We start from the raw sequence: 20,190 nt of genomic DNA, 5'->3' as shown, positions 1-20,190 counted from the left end.
CCTTCGTACATTGTACTGAGGCGAAAGGGTTTTTGAAATAGCACATGAAGAAATGGAGCTGCATCTTTTCTGCACTTTCTTGAGAAATAATTTGTAGGGTTCCCCTTTAACAACTGTCCGGGGGATGCCGATGCCCGGGTAGGAGGTCTCTGAGTCAATTTTGGTCAATTCAGCCCCCTTCCTGGCAAGCTCATCAGCAATTTCATTTCCCTCTATGTTCCTATGTTCTGGAAACTATATCAGAGAAATGTTACCTGCACACCCAAGAGATTTGATCTCCTCCTTACAGGAGTTTATTAATTGACTTCTGCACCATGGCGTCGTCACAGCCTTAATCGCGGCTTGACTATAGGAAAAAATGACAAAATCGCCCTCGTTCCCGCGTTCCCTAAGCATTTTGCATGCCTGCAGGATCGCATAGACTTCTGCTTGAAAAACACTAGCAGTGTTCGGCAGTTTTAAAGGAGATATGTAGATAAATTGGCTGATTTAGGGAAAACCCCTGCTCCAACTCCCGATTCCATCTTGACGACAGAGGTGCAAGCTTCGGTGCAGATTTTCCCCTCGACCCAATGCTACCTATTTAGAAAGATTGCCCTAGCACGACCCTCAAACTCTAGTTTGCCGATAAAGAAATCTGTTTGAAATTTGGAGAAATACGGTGTTAACTGCCCGAAAATGCTACTATGTACCTTGAGAGACTGCCTCCAGAGGCCAACCTCCTTTGACCTGATTGCACTTTGAGCTGCGATGGAAATAACGTAAAAGTCGATGGGAAAGGACATTCAGTAAAACTTGCCCCAGTGCTGCCAATGCATGCAGTTCTTTGCACCTTTCCCTGTTTAGTGATATTATAGCCCTGCCGCAGAGTTTCGCACCAAACCAGGCATTCATACGTTAAAATTGGCAAAATCACTGCCCTGTACATCCAGTGCACGACCTGTGGCTTAAGTTCCCATTTTAATGATGTAAAAAATAGAAAAAATTTAATTTACTAATTAATGATAAAATAAATCAACGTGGCAAATTAAACTTGGTTGGTAGCGTGCCGTTTTTTATCAAAAATGTTGGACGATTTTTTTAACAACTGAACAACTTCTTAGAAATGTTCAATTCACGATCTTGTGAAGTGAATGCAAATAAAGGAAAAACTAGGCAAATTTATTAAATGTATTTGGTGCGCAACTAAGTTCTCGCTGTTTTTTTGATGAAAATACAACTTTATTCTGAAAAAATTGTTACAAGTGAATCATTGAAAGTATTGCCCAGGCTGGCTACCACTTTTTCACATCTTTCTGGTAGATCTCGTATACCGTTGCGGTAAAACTGTTCATCTTTTGAGGCTATCTACGGATCAAGCCATTTTTTGATGTCTTCATATGAATGGAACTGCAGGTCAGCTAGACCATCTGCCATCGATCGGAACAGGTGACAATTGGACGGTGCAATATCTGGAGAATATGGCGGGTGAGGTAAGATTTCCCATTTCAGTGTTTCCAAGTAGGTTTTAACGGGTTTGGCAACGTGAGGCCGAGCGTTGTCATGCTGTAGAATTACTTTTTCATTCCTCTCCGTGTATTGTGGCCGCTTCTCGCGCAGTGCTCGACTCAATAGCATCAATTGATTTTAACAGTTCATAGTAAATAACACCAACTTGGTCCCATCAAATACATAGCATAGACTTTGCAGCGTGAGTATTCGGACGAGGCGACGACGTAGAAGCATGACCGGGCTCCCCATGACTTTCTTTTCTCTCATCACCCGTCACGATGCGATGAAGAAAACCCTTCCTTTTTTGCCGCTGGAGCAAATGTTCACAGGCGAAAAACCGACGTTCAACATCCTTTGGTATTAACTCATAAGGAACCGAAGTCCCCTGTTTCTGAATAATTTCCAAAGCACGCATGGATTGGCGGGTAACTCCAAGCTTTTCTTACGTTTGACACGGATCCTCATGGAACAATGCCTCCAATTCAGTGACTTCGAAGGTTTTCGGCCTTTCCTCACGCGTACGGTCGTCAACATTGAAATCGCCGTCTTTGAAGCGACGGCATCTCCATAAACTTTTTGTAGCTCTCGATACACTTCAGCCGCCGTTTTTTTCGAATGAAAGAGGAAAATCAACACTTCCCGCAAATGGCGATTATTCGGCACAAAATCAATCATTTTCACAAAACCCAAAGTATATGATACCAAAACAAAATAATAAATGTGTCGAAGCAGTTTGTTTACCATATGCCTAAGCTTGGTTTATGACGTTTAGGTTAAGTTAGAATCGATTGATGGCGGCATCTATTGGGAACTTAGTTGCACACCTCATACGCTGATGATGGTGTCAGGACTGTGTCCCAATACGATCAGTGGGATACAGGCTGTGGCCTAGGTTTAAACGCGCGTAAAACAGAACTTATGCTTTTTACCACCAGATACAAGGTACCAACTTTTACTTTCTTTCACTTTCAACCAGTGCAAAGTACTTACGGGTAATTCTGGACTCCAAACTTAGGTGGAAATTAAACATCGAAGAACGGGTAAGGAAAGCAGAAATTGCTTTATATGCCTGTAAACGTATGCTTGGAAGAAGATGGGGTCTTCAACCTAAGCATGCAGTATGGTTGTATGTACAATACCGAATTACTCGGCAGAATACAAATATCAGCCTGTGCAATAACGGTCGGAGCAATCAGATCATGTCCTAGAGAGGCTCTCAATGCACTGACACACGTTATTCCAATAGATCTACATATTAAGAAGACGGCAACCATGAGTGCATTTAGGTTAAATGAAGCGGGTCGCTGGAAAGAAAAAAACGTATGGTCACGCTAGTCTATTATTGCGACAAACTCAGTTAATCTCGGTGAGGACTGACTACATCGTCCCGATGGTAACTTTCAATAGAAATTTTGCCACTCTCTTTCCATTTAAAGAAGAATGGAATAAGGGATTCTCTCTAAACAACTTCGACACTACAGTCTATACAGATGGCAGTAAAATGGATTGTGGTGTTGGAGCTGGTATATATTCTGGTAGACTTGGAATTGAAAAATCTGTGCGTCTCCCTAATACCAGCAGTGTCTTGCAGGCGGAAGTACTGGCAATTGGGGAAGCTTGTACGCTACTAATCACGCATTTCCCTTTTAAGGACAATATCGCTATTCTTTCGGATAGCCAAGCTGCAATCCAGACACTGGACTACAACAACCTCTAAAGTGGTGGAGCAAAGTAGGAATAGCCTTACCACCTCGAGTGAAAACCATAAAGTAAACTTAATTTGGGTCCGAGGACACCGGAACCTAGAAGGTCACGAGAAAGCCGATTAACTGGTAAGAGGGGGATCTGCCATGAATTACGTTCTTGCAGTACCGGTATTCACACCATTAGGTGCACTCAGGAATGCAATTTCCCTAAATACCTTCGAATCGCAGATTGTAGATGGAGAGACCAGACGAAATGCAAAACCAGCAGAACGTTATGGCCCACCTACAACATCAAGCAATCGTCGACATTGATAAACATGAAACGACGGGACGCCTGTAGACTAACGGCAGGCATAACAGGCTTCTGGTCTATCGGAGAACAACCCGCCAAAATGGGCATCCTTCACAACACATACTGTAATAGTTGTAAACAACCGGAGAAAAAGGAAACAATCTTCCATTTCCTCTGCGAATGCCCAGCCCTATGGAAGGACAGAATGTTAACCCTGGACAAACCGCTGTTCGAGAGTCTCGAGCAACTGTCTGGCTTAGACGTCAACAGACTAGTAAGGTTCCTAAACCGCACAGACTGGATATAGTCTTGCTGTAAATACTGTTAAACAAGTTGGTAACGAGGACGTGGCAACAAAATGGTACGGAAGCGCCAGTTGGATTCTGGATGAATCACCACTCCAACCAACTAACCAACCAATTTTCACTTTATAACAATAAAATTAATGGGCTGTAAAACTACATACTCGAATTTTTTCTAAAGATTCTGATTAAAACGTGTGAAGTTGTTGAATTTTTATAAATTTTGTACCTTTGTAGTTTGATTTGTGAACATATTTGATATGTGTTATAGAATGAGTTATATTAAATAAAAAAAAAATAATGAAAATTAAAAGAAAAGGAAAGCAGTCAAAACTGGCCAAAATATCGCGTTTCTAATTCGCTGACAACGGGTTAATATAATTTTGGTAAACTTTTCCTTAGCCTTATCAGATTATTTGTGTATACCTTAAGCCAGTAAACTTTTTCATCTATTACCATTAAAATTACACATAAAAATAATCGCTACATGACTCAGAGACATAGGAAGCTGGACAACAAGATCGTCACAGCTAGATTCTCCTGCAGAGACCATCACTGCTCAAAAATAAATCAGACTTCACAAGACCCTAACTACAAGAAAGATTTTACGGTACGTTTTCCACCGAGGCCGAATGGAGGAAAGGCAAGGTGATTGGTAGATTCGACATTGAATTATACGCTGACGGTTCTAAGATGATCTGTGGTGGGGGAGCTGGCCTCTATTCGGAGCCGCCTAAACTATCCAAATCAATTCGACTTCCTGACTATGCCAGCGTGTTCCAGGCAGAACTGTTAGCGATCAGAGAAGCATGCAAATCACTAAAACTCTACAAGGAAGTTGGTGCAAGAGTAGCCATCTTCTCAGACAGTCAAGCAGCTATTAAGGCCTTAGACTCCAACTACATTTCATCCAAACTAGTCTTACAGTGTAGAGAGGAGCTGGAACTGCTCAGCCATTGGCTTGAAATTACTCTCATATGGGTTTCCGGTCATAGGAATATAGAGATAGCGGATGATCTAGCAAGAAAAGGTTCAGCACTAGACATAACAGAGGCGGTGGCGGTTGCTTTCCCATTCAACACAATAAAAACATCCATTGCTTCACACTACTATGCTGTAGCCGACATGCACTACAACAAGAAAACATGGCCGTTCAGAGGGCGAATTACTTGTTAGGATACTCTCGCCGCAGAATCTCACGTATCACTGCAGCCCTTACCTGTTACCTTGATGTGGGTTCCAGGACATGAGGGGATCGAAGGGAATGAACTTGCGGACACTTTAGCGAAGAAGGGGGCAAACACTCCCTTCATAGGTCCTGAACCTTTCTGCGGGGTAACTAACAGCTTCAAAAGTATCTTTCTGCGTGTGCAGGAACAATGAGGCCTAATCGATTACTGGAGAGCCCAATCTGGCAAGCGGCAATCGAAAAGACTCTTAGATCCAGATCGGATACAGGCAGAAGCAATCCTTAACCTAAGCAGAAAGGATGTAAAACTGTACACTGAACTACTAACAGGACACTGTGAACTTAATTATCACATGAAAAAGATGGGTGCAGAGGCACAAGAAACAGCAGATCATGTTCTATGCGACTGCTGAGCAGTGGCACTACGCAGACTAAATTACCTGGGAAATGGGGCTATAGATCCAAGCCCCCTGGTTGAAATAAAGCCTGCAGCAGGTTTTGGATTTATTAACAGCCGAAAACTGTTTGAGTAGGCTACATGGCTGCACAATAGATCTCTTCAGGTCGCAGTGCGCAAACAGGCAATCAATAATAATAATAACCTTTACAAGTCAAGGGAAGTATGAGGCCAGAAGGGGAGTTGCAGCCAGACTTAACTTTCCCTTCAATTCCATCTGCGGAAGCTGTCGGGCGGAGGGGGTGAAAGAAAGGATTTCATATTATGTTATCTTTTAAGCTTTTTTTAAGACTTAGTATTAGTAAAAATATTTATTTGGAAAGGAGCTACAGCTGATCTCCGGGAGCTCATCTCAAAAAAGACGTTTTGCGGTGACCATTATATCTCTGAACTGGATCCTCTGAAATTAAAAAACCACACAGATTTCGTTAAAGAAATGTTTAATCTAGTAATTAATCGAAGGAATAAGCAAAGTAAATTATTTTGACAAAATGGAGGTTTCACAAAAAAAAAAAAACGGTTTTTGACCGAAATTTCGGCCTTAAATTATTTATAAAAAAATATTTATCGGTGAGAAAAAATCTTCGATTAATTAATACAAAATATATTTAATTTGAGACTAATCGGTTTAGTCGTTTTCGAGTTATGTTGGTCACCGACTTTTACTTTCAAATACTCTGAAACGCCTTTTCAAATTTGCGTGTAACTTCGAAAATATTCACCGGTACGATATTAAATTTTCTGTGTTTACTCTTAAACATATGTACGAGGTGTGCTCAATAAGTATCGCCAATTTTGTGTTTTTCAAAAATGATTTATTTATTCATTAATCCAATCTTCGAAGCACTTCAAAAAATCATTTTTTTATCTTGTTCAGCTTTTCCTTCGATGCCGTCTTTATCTCGTTAATCGTAGCGTAGCGTCGTCCTTTCATGAGCCTCTTCAGTTTCGGGAACAAGAAAACGTCACAGGGGTCAAATCTGGGGAATACGGTGGCTGTGGCGTCATTAGTGTGTTGTTTTTTGCCAAAAAGTCGCGCACAAGCAACGCTGTGTGAGCAGGGGCGTTATCGTGATGCAAGAGCCAATTTTTGTTCTTCCACAAATCCGGGCGTTTCTGGCGGATTGTTTCGCTTGCGCATAACTTATTGACCGTTTTCATAACCATAAACCCACTATTCGTTACCAGTTATGACCCTCTGGAGCAAATTTGGGTCGTTGCGGACAGAGTCCAACATGCAATGTTCATGCGATGCTGCTTTTGGTCGAAATTGAGCAGTTTTGGTACGAATTTTGCGGCGACCCGTCTCATGCCAAAATCATTGAAAAAAATCGAATGGCACGAGCCAACCGATATGTCAGCAACTTTTCTAATGGTGATTCGACAATTGGCCGGTACATTTTCTTCACTTCATCAATTTTTATGTCTGTTGTTGAAGTGCTCGGGCGTCCGGCACGCTTTTCGTCGTTCACATCTTTACGGCCTTCTGCGAACATTTTGTACCACCGATAAACGTTGCTTTGGTCCAAAGTACCTTCTCCGTATGACACAGTCAACCTTCGGAATGCATCCGCGCACTTAATTTCGTTTTTCACACAGGTTCTTTGATCCATCTTTTTGAATAGGTAAAAATTGAAGGCGAGCCGAAAAACGTGCAAGCAAAGCAGTTGTCAACAATTAACTGAACATTCAAAAAGTCCGAACTCATCGGCATGAGTGAGAGACATGAGTACCAATATATAGCCACAAAAAATCGAAATTCGAATATACGTAACCTAAGAAAATTCAAAATTCACGATACTTTTTGAACACACCTCGTGCATTAAGAAAAAAATATATATAAAAAAATCGATTTTTTGAAAATTCTAACTGTATATCATCCCTTATAGGGCCGCTGTTGCTCATCCCTGCGCTAGGCGGAATACGTTAAGAGTCGAAAAGAAGACGATTTACTTTGTTTGTTTTTTGTTTTTGTTTTTGTCTTTAATAAAACACACATGAACTTGTTATCATACATTTTTATTCGATAGCTGCAATTGTTTTGGGGGGAACTACATAATAAATTTGACTTTACTTTTGGTCAGATAAATAATTTTGCTGTTTTATTCAATTTCTGTGTTGATACATTTTTCATAGCTATTACAATATGTATACGCAGTACACTGTTGTTGTATATGTTTAAAGCATTTAAATGTAACAATTCTAAGCGTTTTATAAAACTTTGAAAATATTTATTTTGAAGTACTTGAAAGTGGGTTTTAAATTAGTATAGTAGGTATAATACAATTTTTTTGTTTTTTGTGAAGCACGCAGCGGAGCGAATTCATGAGCGCTACACTACTACGCTACATGAAGCACACACATACAATTGCATTTGTGTATGTATGTATATATTCCTATATATGTATATACTTATGCTTAAGTCAATGCTAAACTTTTGATAGTTGCAACACACAATCACTAAGCTAGAAAATACAATACGATTCCATACATTGTTTTTGTTGTTGATTATATAGCCTTTTCTTTTTATTATTATTATTTGTTTTTAATAAATTATAACACGCACAATTAAATCGAACAACTTGGTTATATACGCACGAACTTATGTTGCTGCAGAGATTATACATTTCATTATATATGTATATGAATATATGTGTGTGTATGCTCTTTTATAAATATTTATAGTTAGGTAGGTAGTTGGGTAGGTAATCAAGCGAATCAGCGAATCAGCTAGCGCATTTTGAAGTATTCTTCTTTTTGTTTTACAATTACAAACTTAACTGTTATAAGCACGTACATTCCGTTATATGTGCTTTTATTTATTTATTTGTTTTTGCTTTGCTTAATCAACGAAATATTTGCTTTATAGATATACTACTTGTACATACAAATATATGCGACCTCCTGCCTGATTTTGTGTCCGATAGAAAATGAACGGCTGAGATAAAAATGAGACATTATGAGTTAAGAGAAATATAAATACACATTTCCATATGCCTATTTGCGTTTTAACATTTTTTTTTATGTTTTTAAGACATAAACTAATATAAATAGAATAATCAAAAAATCTTAACACAAACAATTTTGAGCGTAAGCCATAAAATTGTATAGTAAATCACTTCGTTTCTACTCGCTTTTTTTCTTACCTCATAAACAATCGTTTACACTCTAGTATCTCGTTTATTAAGGGGCTTTCAAAAGATGCGCCTAGATGTCAGAACGTAAAAATTTAGTTTCTTTCATTTTATAACTCACAATGACAAACTATTGCTCACAATTCACACATTCTAATACAGGGTGGAGCAAACTAAATCATCCCATTTTACTAAATGAAAAACAAAAATGATTTTGAGTGATGGAAATCTTTAGTTTTTCCTTTGCGCGCTCCATTCCTTGTCTGTTTGTATACTGCAGCTGTCCAGTTCACAAGTGTCAAATATGATTGACGTACGATGTCATTTGCAAAATTGATTAATCTTCCGATAGGGTGTTATATTTTGAATAACGTTTTCACGTTCTGGGCGCAAACAACAGCCAAAACCAATCCCATCCAGTCACTTGTCAAATCCCATGCGAATTACATAACCTAAACCAAAGAGAACCTATTAAAGGTAATAGCAGTAGGCCAGCTAATATTTTTCTTTTGCCTAGTGCAATAGGATGTCAGCAAAAATAAAATGACGGATAGAATCGGCCTATTTCATACTTCTCTTCGTTCTTTTGTCTGACGGTCTTATGTACAAAACGTAGTTGTTGGTCTAGTGCTGCCAGCTTTAATAGAACCGTGTCTTTGACCCAAACGTATCTTTCACAGCGTGTTTTTGTTGGATTTGCATGCATTTTAATATTAAATGGGGACAAAAGAGTTCATTTATGTGACTTTTATCTTTTGTTATTGCATTCTTATCGAAACAAAGCAACACTGTTTTGTCGCTTGTCAAAATCATAACAATTTTATTGGCTGTCAGCGTCTAAGATTTAGGGAATGAAACATATAAACACAATTTCCATCAAACACGTAGTGAAAACAGTTGAAAATTCCCTCAAACCCAAAATCAAGACACCCAGTGTTTGGCTTTGGTGGAAACGTTTTATAGGAGTTGATTTGTTCGCTGCCAATTTTTATGTAGGTCTCCCCTCATAAGTTATTGAATTATTACCAGGTTTGGCCAATCTGCTATGGAGAAAAACGAAATTGAGCGAGTATGTCCATGCTGTCCGGCTGCATGTCCATTGTACAAAAATACAAGTAAAAACATTCTTCTTCTTCCTATTATTTGACAGGGACCCTTGGTGTGAGCTTGAGAGATAGGCAAGTGTGGGATGGTGTGTGTGCTTTTTCATGAAAAACATGAAACATGAAAAACAAAAGAATATCGACAAACAATAAAAATAGATAATAATATCTTTGACTTGCAAAATTTACAATAACACATTTTTTTAATAGATTTCTCAGCTATAATAATGCTTTTTATTGAAAATATCTAAATTTGTATGACATTTTTTAGACTTTTTGATACCATTTTCTATGAAATTAAATCATATTTTATGCAAGCATAAAAAAACGTTTTGGAATCAGAAAATCTCAATTTTTGACAACCAACTGAGAGTATTTTTACTTATGGATCTGCCACCGAGGATTCGACAGTAGAATTTCGCCCGCTCATTTTACACATATTCAAACACTTGCCCAATAAGTCATTGTTCAGACGGCAACGAAGCAACATTAGTGAAGATTGTGTTGATTTTTTTCGTATATCGCCAACACAATCTCAGTTTTTCGTAAACAAACCACTGTCATGACAATTGTGATGTCAGCCAATTTTGATCTTATGGTCTGATATTGGCTACACCTGAATTTTTTCACCATGGATTTATTATATAGCAGGTCCTGCGTCCACCTATGCATAATTTTTTGAATTTTCACTCAACTTATTCATTCCACGGACAAATGGACGGTTAGAAAAAAAGCATTGCTGTTATATGGAGCTGTTATATGAAGTAGGCTTGGGTGCTGCCTGACTTCTTAAATTTTAAAAATTTTTCTTAATGAAAGTAAATCCACGGGCACCATGTTTGACAAGTTTTAAAGAAGCGGTTTACGAGATACCCACGCTTGCCTAACACGCATCAGTCACTTGTGTTGAAGTGACCACAACATCGCTTCAAAATGTGCAACACAATGAATCATGAAAAATTTCCTTTTTTTTAATATTTAAAACTTTTTTAAAATATTTCAAATTTTGTTTAATGTATTTTGATTTGTTTTCTATAAATATACCGGACTTCTCTTACTTTTTCATTTTTTACTGTTTAATTTCCCCACCATTTTCCAAAACTGCTCTATGATCTTTCAAATAGCTCCTTGTACTAAGTGTAAGCGATTTTTCACATTATCTACTATTGTATCGGGTATTTTTTTAAGAGCTTGAGACTTAAAATGATATTACAAAACAGAGTTGTTGTTGGAATGATTTTTTTTATCTATAATCTGGTGGATAATTTCATGGCATTTATTTGTTGAATATGTAATCCGGCATATGCATGCCGCAAGCTACGAGTTGCATGATCCAATCAATCAGTTCAATTTATGGCCGTATGGCGTCAATGGTGACTTGAATATTGCAATAAATTGATTGTGAAGCGCGCTGTATTGCAAACTGCGCCGTCTTATTGGAACCAAATTTCGTCGATGCTCAGCTAATTGATTTTTGGTAGCAAAAATTCATTCGCCATGGCTCGATAGAGCTCGCCATTCATCGTAACGGCAGCTCCTTGCTCATTTCGAAAGAAATAAGGACCAATGATGTCGCCAGTGCTCTATGAACTTCGCGGGCAGATTTATTTATATATCTATTTTTATCAAATTCAATTTCCAGAATTTGGAAGCGTTGTTTTTGGGCGTTAATCGTCATCGTCATCATAAATCGTGACTTGCCAAACTTTACTGAACAGAAATGTCAACATGGTTGGCCATTCTCAGCGGTCAAATAATAGTTAACGATATCGATAGTTCTCATGCAGCTAAAAAAACACCTGATATATGAAATTTTTTTAATCTATGAAAATTTCAGTTATATGAAAAATGACCGTGGCATCATCACTTTGTTAATTTTCAAGAGTAAAAAGGTAGGATAGGATATCGAATTTTTTTACTCAAGTTATTGTTTCTACGGACAAACATGCCTAAATAGGCTACACTCATCATTTTCAACATTTTTTCAAACTCAATTCCGTTAAACCGACACAAATACCCGCTATGTGAAAAATGTTATAAGGAAAGATTTTCAAGCGCATGCTTCTCAGAATTTGTAAGAGAGATTATAGATTACAAAGTAATCCAATAAACACGTCGCGCATTTGCGGCTAGAGTCATAATCAAAAAAAAAAAATACTAATAATAATAATAACAATATAATAATAAAAAAATTAAAATAATAATGATAAAATAAAAATTAAAAAAGACCAAAAAGAAAAAAGTGATGTTTTGAGTCATGACGTTCTTCCGCCAAACGAGCAATATTTTATACGGAAAATGTTCATTACAAATTTGTAAAATTATCCCAATCTTACATTAATTTACCATCAGATAATATCTGCCCCTTGAGTTATCATTGTGAGTGGCACTTAAAATAAACTAAATATAAATTTAAAAAAATTACATAACCAAACACAGCGTAGTTTTTTTTCTAACTACCAAAAGTCCAAACACATGCGGACATACTTAAATACATAATTTGCCTTTACGATTTCTAAATACTTGCCTATATTTTCCACTTACTGTAAATACAATACATACTCGTACATACCAACAAGTACTAAATTTCAGTTGATACACGCGATTTTCATTTCCAGTTGTACTAAATTTTCTAACACCTGTTTTCTATACATTTCTCGTATTGCGGATAGAATTTTAAACAACTGCAAAGTATTAGAAATTTGTTGTACATATAAATACTTATTTAAATTTTCAGTTTTCTTCCTGAATGCCGTCTTATAGTAAAACAATAGTGACTAGTCCCAATAAATTGTCCAATTGATTGGATTATTTGCTGTGTAACTGAAATTCTAAAATTCTAAAGCAATCTATCAAATGAGAAATGATTTGTGACAACTATCGTTAGAGAGTGCTGAGCCCAGAGGGCTACTAGGGTAATGCGAAATGCAAATGTATACCCTAAGCAAAGCAAGAAAGTTGTTGCTGTTATATTAGCTCATTAAAACCCTGCCTGTGTCGGTTAGATCATCTACTGTCGTCGACAGTGCTACTCAGTGGTAAGTCCAAGAACCAACGGGAAAGCGGTGTTAGTATTAGATGATTTGGTTTGAGCGGCCAAGTAAAAGGATGCATAGTATCATGCCTTAGTATCTCTCACAAGCGGGTCGTGTGTTGAGTATGCCGGGACGGTTCTGGCGGGACTCTGGGCGGAACTCTGGGGGGAAATCGGAAGCGACATTGAGCATTGTCCCAGGGGGTGTGAGTGGGAATCCGCTTCACCTAGGTAGGAAGCCCCATTCGAAATGGCTTGCTGCTCGTGGTGAAGAATCAGAGCGGCGCTTCGCTTCAACGCTTTGCTGAATGTGGTACCCGTGCACATTGCAGGAAAAGCTGTCGCTGCAAGCGCCGCAGTCAGATTGAGGTGTTCTGGCCATAAGCTAGATGTCAGATACGGACACTCTAATATTCTTAAAAACTTTGAGTTCATCCCCATTGTGCTGGATCATTGTACACCTTCGCTAAGTGCGAGCGGAATTTTTTCCATTCATATTTCCTTAAAGGATGGGTGAGCGGTGTGTAACATTTGAATGCAGAGCATGGCAAACATGTTTATGGATGACTCGAAGTTGGACGGAAGAGTTGAGTTAAGCTCAACTTTAGGCTTCCAGACCACTGTAGTGTTTTCTAAGCGGAAGTAGTCCCAATGAAGGAAACAGTGGATTAGTTGCTCACCGGCAACCGGACATTGTCCACGCGGCTAGGCTTGGAATTGTTTCAAGTCCTTTCTGCACAAGCTGTCTAGAGGACGAGGCAGAATCATCTCAGCACCTTCTTCTCAGCTGCCTTGATTTGGTCGGACAAATGTTTAGACATCTGGGCTCTTACTTTTTCGCTACATCTGCGGATATTGCGGGATTAAATATCACAAATATGGTGAAATTCATCAGTATCTTGAATCGGTTAATTCGAACACAAAACGCCACTGCTGGTCGTCATCCTCTAATCCAAAGTCCGTTCTTCATTTTACCCACCTTCCCTTCTTCTTTCCCCAACGAAAGATAACAAAATTATTACGTCGATTTTATAAACAATTTACTCTAAGAAAATACTGTACTAAATGGGCGTTTACATTTTGGCCATACCTATATAAAATTTCAGAGTATAACCTTCTTTAATGGTTTGTGGGAGGGACTTACAACTTCAAGTCTCTGTAGTTTTGTGCCAGACGATATTTATAACAAACTTTCCATGGCAAAAATACACTCGGCGGCTTACCTATTGGAAAACGCTTTCTATCATTTGACGTTTCATGCCCATAATGGGCAGAGAACTTGACACCAATCGCATGGTGGTCATGCACTAATGAAATAATTTCCAGGCTCGCAAAGAAAATTTGATATTCGACCAAGAAATGTCACTGCAGCAGTATTTTATACAGCTATAATATAATAACTACAATTCGGATCTTTCTCATTGGGTCTGTCTAATAAACCTTGCCAGCTGCATTACATTTTTGAACTGTAAAGCGCCATACTATTTGAACTTCTATCACCTATTTTGGGCTGAGCAATCACTTTCAATAGTTTTCACCTATCATTGAGTACTTAAAAAAATCATACCTTATGCTTAGAGGTTACACAACACAATTCTAGCGGACATATCTTAACTCTTACATACATACATACTATACACACATAGCTGTTTGAATATTTTCGAATATTTCTTAATTTTTTTGTTTTAATTTTTGGTGATTTTGCATAGCGATTGAGTAGCGTAGGTGCTTTTATTAAAGTTATCAATTCTAATAGCGGCATTTAAAAGCATTTCTGTAGCCTTAGTCATTCGCTTTCAAGTAGCCTATTAACGAGTTTCAAACAATCACAATATTCTCAATTTTTGCTAGATTTCTCTCAAGCGCATGAAGCTCAATTACTTTTTTTGTTGCTTTTAACTACGGTGATTTTCGTTTTGAAAGCGAAAATAATTGGGCAAACAATTAATTCTTCTATTTGTACCAAGTCACAGTCAGTTATTGTCGTTGTTGTTGTTGTAACAGTAAAAAACATTCGACATAGGTTTTTTTGGGGTATTCTGCTATAGTGACAGTATTTGGCCAGACTTAAATCCGGGACGTTCCAGTAACGCAATCGACTTTTCTGGGAAGTAATGCCTGGGTATGGCCTCGCAGTAAAGCTTCGTGAATCGAAATATGCGAGTGTGTGAAGTGAAATTTTGCATACTTATTACTCAATTCATAAAATGTAATAAAAAACGGCAATACAACTTTTTTGTAATATAATATTTTCCGTATCTGCGAAAGGGTATCCATTCGCTACGGCAGGTCAATAAATGCTTTTATAATTTGTAAATATTGTAGCTTTGAAAAAAACTTGTAATAACCATTCGTTATGCATTTTTTAGACCTGCGAAAGAGTTTTGAACTATGACTCTAAAAAACAATTCGAAATTTACAGGTGAAATTTTCGAGAAACGCGATTCTGAATGCCAGTGTTGAATGCCAAAGTTGATTTTTGCCGGTAATCACTTTTAAATAAAGAATCAGCGGCTTCGTTAGCTGGATCATGCGTCTGGATGGAAACAAACGTTTCGGCTCTGAAAGTATTCGATGCCCAACCAGCTGGTGGTAGCAGAGGACAAGAAGGCCTCCTCTGCATTGGAAAGATCAGGTGGAGAAGGACTTGGCTTCACTTGGTGTGTCCAACTGGCGCCGGTTAGCACGAGAAAGAAACGACTGGCGCGCTTTGTTAAACTCGGCCAAAATCTCGTAAGCGGTTTTCGCGCCAATCAAGAAGAATAATCACTTTTAAAATTAATTTAAGCAAAATCTTCCCAGTGGTCAGCTTTTGAAAAAAAATACCCGCTTAAACCACCGTTTCTTACTTTTGATTCGCTTTATAACTTTCCGCTTAAAATCGAAAAATCACCGCAGTGTTCGCTAAAGTTTTCTATTTTTTCTCTATTTTTGTTTGTCTTTCCTTTGCTATATTATTTCTTTAATAGAAGCTACGCAAAATTTTCGCTATGAATCAAAACCGTTAGCTGAGTACATTCGTCGCAGCTGCATTTGGCGCCTGAATGTTACTGTCACTGCTGCTGTTTTCATCAACACCACCCGTTTGTTGCAGCGCTGTGGCAGTTGCTGCAGCCACTCCTGCTGCTACAGTACTCATGGGGCGCATGTGATGCACGGGTCGTATTGATTTCAGTTGGGTAGTACCATTAAAACGCACATTTACCTCACCGACCATGCTGAGTGGATGCATCTCCGCATTTTCCGCACCCCATTGTGGTTGCTCAGTGGGCAAAATAATAGATACAGGTGGCACCACTTTGCCGACACCACTGCCGCTGCCGCCACCTATTACTTTTGTTGTGCTGCTTGCTGTTGCCCCACTTCCCGCACCATATAATGGCTGCCGGTTGCTAAGCGGCGAAAGCGCCGTCGGTGTATTTTTATAACCCATGCGACTGAAAAGACTGCCACCGCCACCGCTAGAGGCTGTGCTGAGGCCGCTACTACTGCTATTGCTGCTCGTGCTGGGCGGACTGAGTGGCGTACCTACGCCGCTGTCCACCTCTATGGGACTGCGCATGTTGGCAGAGCTTAGCAGTTGCTCCAGCTGATCGGGCAACTTGAGTTCGGTCAGCTTACTTTGCTTGTCCGGCGAGTCTAGTAGTCGATTTGGCCGTTGTTGCTGCTGCTGGGTGTGTGGTTGTTGTTTATGTTGATCTTGACCTTCATCCAACGAACTGCTAGCACTACTCAGTAATTTACGTTGCTGCATCGCTGTTTGTGCTGTTGGTGATGTTTGACCGCCTTGTTGTTGTTGTTGTAGGTTGCGTTGCTGTCGCAGTTGTTCGTAGGTGTGTTCAAAAAAAGGTGTCTTCTCCTTCTTCTTTTGTGGCGAACCATGTTCTTCTTTTTCGTTCAACTCTTCTAACACCTTTAGTGGAAACCCCAAGTGACTGTTGACCGATACGGATTTACCGATTTTGCGTTCAGTGAAATGTGGTTTGCGACGTTGACGTTCCAAATCGTCTAATTGTTGCAGAATGCGACGTACATCGCCGGGCAATTCCAGTTCCACGTTTTGTTCAGTCAACTGAGCGATGAAGTGACCGAGTGTTTGTATGGTCAGTTCGAGCGATTGCACCTGCGTTTGCAGCGATGTGATTTGGGTCTGTTGGGAGAAGCGTGTCTTTTCGATCTGTGCGATCGACGATTGAGCGAACTGTGAGAGGATATAGAAAATTAATTAAATGAAATATAGAGACATTAAAAAAAAATTTTATTAATTTGGAAATTTAGTGCTACTCACCTGCAGATGCTGTTCCAGATGCATATTCCGTGTTTTTTCTCTATTCAACATCTCCAAATGGTGGTTGGCTGTTGAGATCTCTTCTTGCAACACATTGTATTCCACATTATATTCCGTTAATTGCTTACTGACGTCCAAAGTGAATACCTGCAAGAAAGGATAACGTCAATGATTGTTTCCATGTATTTCAAAGAATATTTCGATAAAAGTCTGTGGTTCGGGTAGGTCTTAAACTTGTGAGACTGCCTTGAAATGTTACATATTATATCATGCTATTTGGGAACTTTTCAAACATCTGGCAATCACTTAATTAATCTTTGTTGAAAGGATTGTAGGAGGGTAGTTTAGTATTAATTAAAAATAAAACATTAAAGCATAACCTAAATCAGGAGAGAGAAGTTAGATATTCTCCTAAAACTCACCAACTTCATAATTTTCTCCATTGTATTAGATTCCATTTTCGGTACCACTGTTTTCAAATAATCCATAATTTCCTCAAAGTTATCACGTGCCAGCAACTCATCTTTGTGTACAGTCAGCAAAGCGATAGCGAATTTGAAAATCACTTCCGATGACTCGAGGAATAACAAATCGAAAACGCGTGCCACAAAACCCAAAGGAAATTGTGAGCTGAAAACAGTGAGAATCCAAGGTGCGGCATATAATGTTGGCGATACATCGTTCTGATCCAGCCAGATATACAGTTCTGGTAGATGATCTTTGACGAGACGTGAAAGCTGGTAAAGTTGCAGTTGGAATTTTTTCATATCTGGCAAATATTTGGTACGCATCTGACGTCGGAACATGAGATGTTTGAGCAATTGGAAAGCATCTGCCTCATCACACTAAATAATAAATAAATAGCGACGATACTTCAAAATTGTAAAGTGAGAAAATTAAGACTACTCACATGCAACAACAATATGCCACATATGAAACCCAAACCCTGGCAATAGCCAAGCTCTGGATCGAGTATAGAATACGCTTTTAGCAGATTGAATAGCGACAATTGTCCTACCCCTAGTGGATCTTTGTAAAACTTGTGATTGGGGAAGGTGCGTCCCAGATCTATGAAGATGGCATGCTGATGTTCGGTGAGATTCTTCAGCAATGTATGATAGGGGGTGTTGAAATTGGGGAATTTCTTTGTGTCTACTGGCGCTGTATTCATGGAATGCTGATCGGCGAGAAAGGTCCAAACATCGCCCCGTTTCGAACGTGGTACGCCACATTTAATCGCTTGAGCCAACACTTTAGGATCTTTCTTATTGCTTATCTTCATGGAGTCGCGCTCAATGATCTGCTCCCAGCGCTCGATTAGTTGCTTGTCACATGGGACGATCTCTTCGTAGTCGAGTTTGATACGTTTGAGCTCATTTTCATTTTGACGCGCCTGCAACATGGCATTCTCGGTTTCCATGCGATTCAACAGGATAGTCTGACGAATAGCGGTCTTCCAAAGATCGCGCAGTTCTTCCCGAGTTCGCTTGCCTCGAATGCGTTCTGGAAGGGAAATAATGTTATTAATTCATACAAAAAAAAAAAAGTAAAAATAAAAATAAAAGTAAAACAAATGAAAGTACACAGAAAGTAAAGATAAATAAAAATAGGATAAAATATAATAGTAAAATAAAATAAATTCAAATAAAAAAAGATAAGTGAAATAAAATAAATATAAATAAAATGAAAAAAAAAACCAAATAACACGAAAGGAAATTCAAATTAATTACTAAAAATAAAATAATATAGAATAATAATATAAAAAAATAAATAAATAAAACTCATAATTCCTACGCTCATGGCGGCTGGCGAATTCATCTTAATCACAAATGGAATAACTTAAAGGTTCCTATGACTCACTGGTAATCCTCATCGGGGACATAAATTCATTCTGCGCATCGCCATCCATGCCCTTTGATGGTGTCACCACACTATTTAAAATCGCATGGCGCCATGAAGCCTTATGTGCCTCCGATTCTTTCGGACTGTTGCCAACCTTAATAAATCTAAAAAAAAAAAAGTTTAAATAGTCGCTACTTGTTTCGTAACGCATTTTTTTCTTACATATCCATCATGGGACTCTTTAAGTGCTCCGCGTTAGGCTTGCTCGGACTCGCACTGCCAATTGTATTCGAACGCGAACGGAATCCCTCCGGTGGAGTCTCATTGCCGCTCCGACTAACCACCGGTTGGGGTTCGGCAGAATTCTCACGTACTTGGTGATCGCGCAGGCCATGCGGCACACCAATATCATCCTTTGATGCCTTGCGCTTCAACAGGTGATCAAATGAGTTGGTGAGCGAACGCTTAGCTTTCATGAAAATTGTGCTACCGCCTAAGTATTGATTCAGAAATTCCGAACGATTTTCAGCTGTGTCGTGTACGTGCCGCTGCTGACGCGACTCGCAATGCGCGCGTAATAACATCATTAAAAATTGATTTTGTTCCGCCAGTGGTGAGCTTGTCTTCTCCGATCCATAGTACTTGGCCCAAATCATGTCCTGCTCGTCATCGGTTAGCGATTCTATGCGACGAAATACCATTGCTTGTGTCTTCTTCTCACTCAAACCCTCAATGTCGGTGCACAGTTTGTGGTACCACAACATGGGGCAGTGCTCACACGAGAAGATCTGTGTAGCCTCCTTCTTCTTTTGTTCGGCGCATGTGACGAACGCCTGCGATATGGCCGCCACTATATCGTCGCATACGTGATCCGACTGACATTTGAAGACATAACCAATGTAGCCATCATTGTGCACCTCACGACAGATGATGCCGAAGTGATCGGGGTTCTTTTGACCTTGCGCACAGCTAGCAACATCCTTGAAGTCTTTGTAGAGCAACACTTGTTTGCGATCTGGTGAGATGAGACGCAAATCGCAGCGGCCCACCAGGAAGACCATGGTGCGATTCTGTTCTACATAAGGTGGAATGCAGCCATAGGAAGCGGAGCGATCACGTTGTTTAGGGATGCTTTTGGTAAAGAGGAAGAAGAGAGAACATTACGTACGAACAAAAGACGATTGGTTTTTGCTAAAGCAACGTTGGAGAATTTTTGGGTAAAATGGGGTAAAACTAAAGCGTCTATTGAAGCATGCGCGTGCAATGTGCGGTACGTACGAAAATACGAAAACTAAGCAATTCAAAACGACAACAAAAAATTGCCTGCAAATACATTTTTTATGCACGTCGCT

The 20,190-nt window shown here is 39.1% G+C and overlaps 1 protein-coding gene across 6 annotated transcripts in view; it reads right to left on the bottom strand.

Annotated features, from left to right (window-relative positions):
- Positions 1-7,932: 7,932 nt before the first annotated feature.
- The window catches only part of LOC128871660 (TBC1 domain family member 1), a 116,680-nt gene continuing 104,422 nt past the window's right edge, over positions 7,933-20,190 (bottom strand). For 5 of the 6 annotated variants that reach the window (XM_054113594.1, XM_054113595.1, XM_054113597.1 and 2 more), the window contains 6 exons: positions 19,061-19,969; positions 18,857-19,002; positions 17,907-18,499; positions 17,419-17,841; positions 16,997-17,143; positions 7,933-16,909 (listed from right to left, as the gene is read on the bottom strand). In XM_054113594.1, coding sequence (XP_053969569.1) covers positions 15,713-16,909; positions 16,997-17,143; positions 17,419-17,841; positions 17,907-18,499; positions 18,857-19,002; positions 19,061-19,969 — 3,415 coding nt within the window. In that variant the 3' untranslated portion in view covers positions 7,933-15,712. The remainder of the gene's footprint in view (positions 16,910-16,996; positions 17,144-17,418; positions 17,842-17,906; positions 18,500-18,856; positions 19,003-19,060; positions 19,970-20,190) is intronic. The other variant, XR_008456054.1, reaches the window with a different exon arrangement.

Source organism: Anastrepha ludens, chromosome 2 (assembly GCF_028408465.1).
Source record: "Anastrepha ludens isolate Willacy chromosome 2, idAnaLude1.1, whole genome shotgun sequence".
Classification (NCBI taxonomy): domain Eukaryota; kingdom Metazoa; phylum Arthropoda; class Insecta; order Diptera; family Tephritidae; genus Anastrepha; species Anastrepha ludens.
This window is presented reverse-complemented; position numbering and strand designations above follow the sequence as displayed.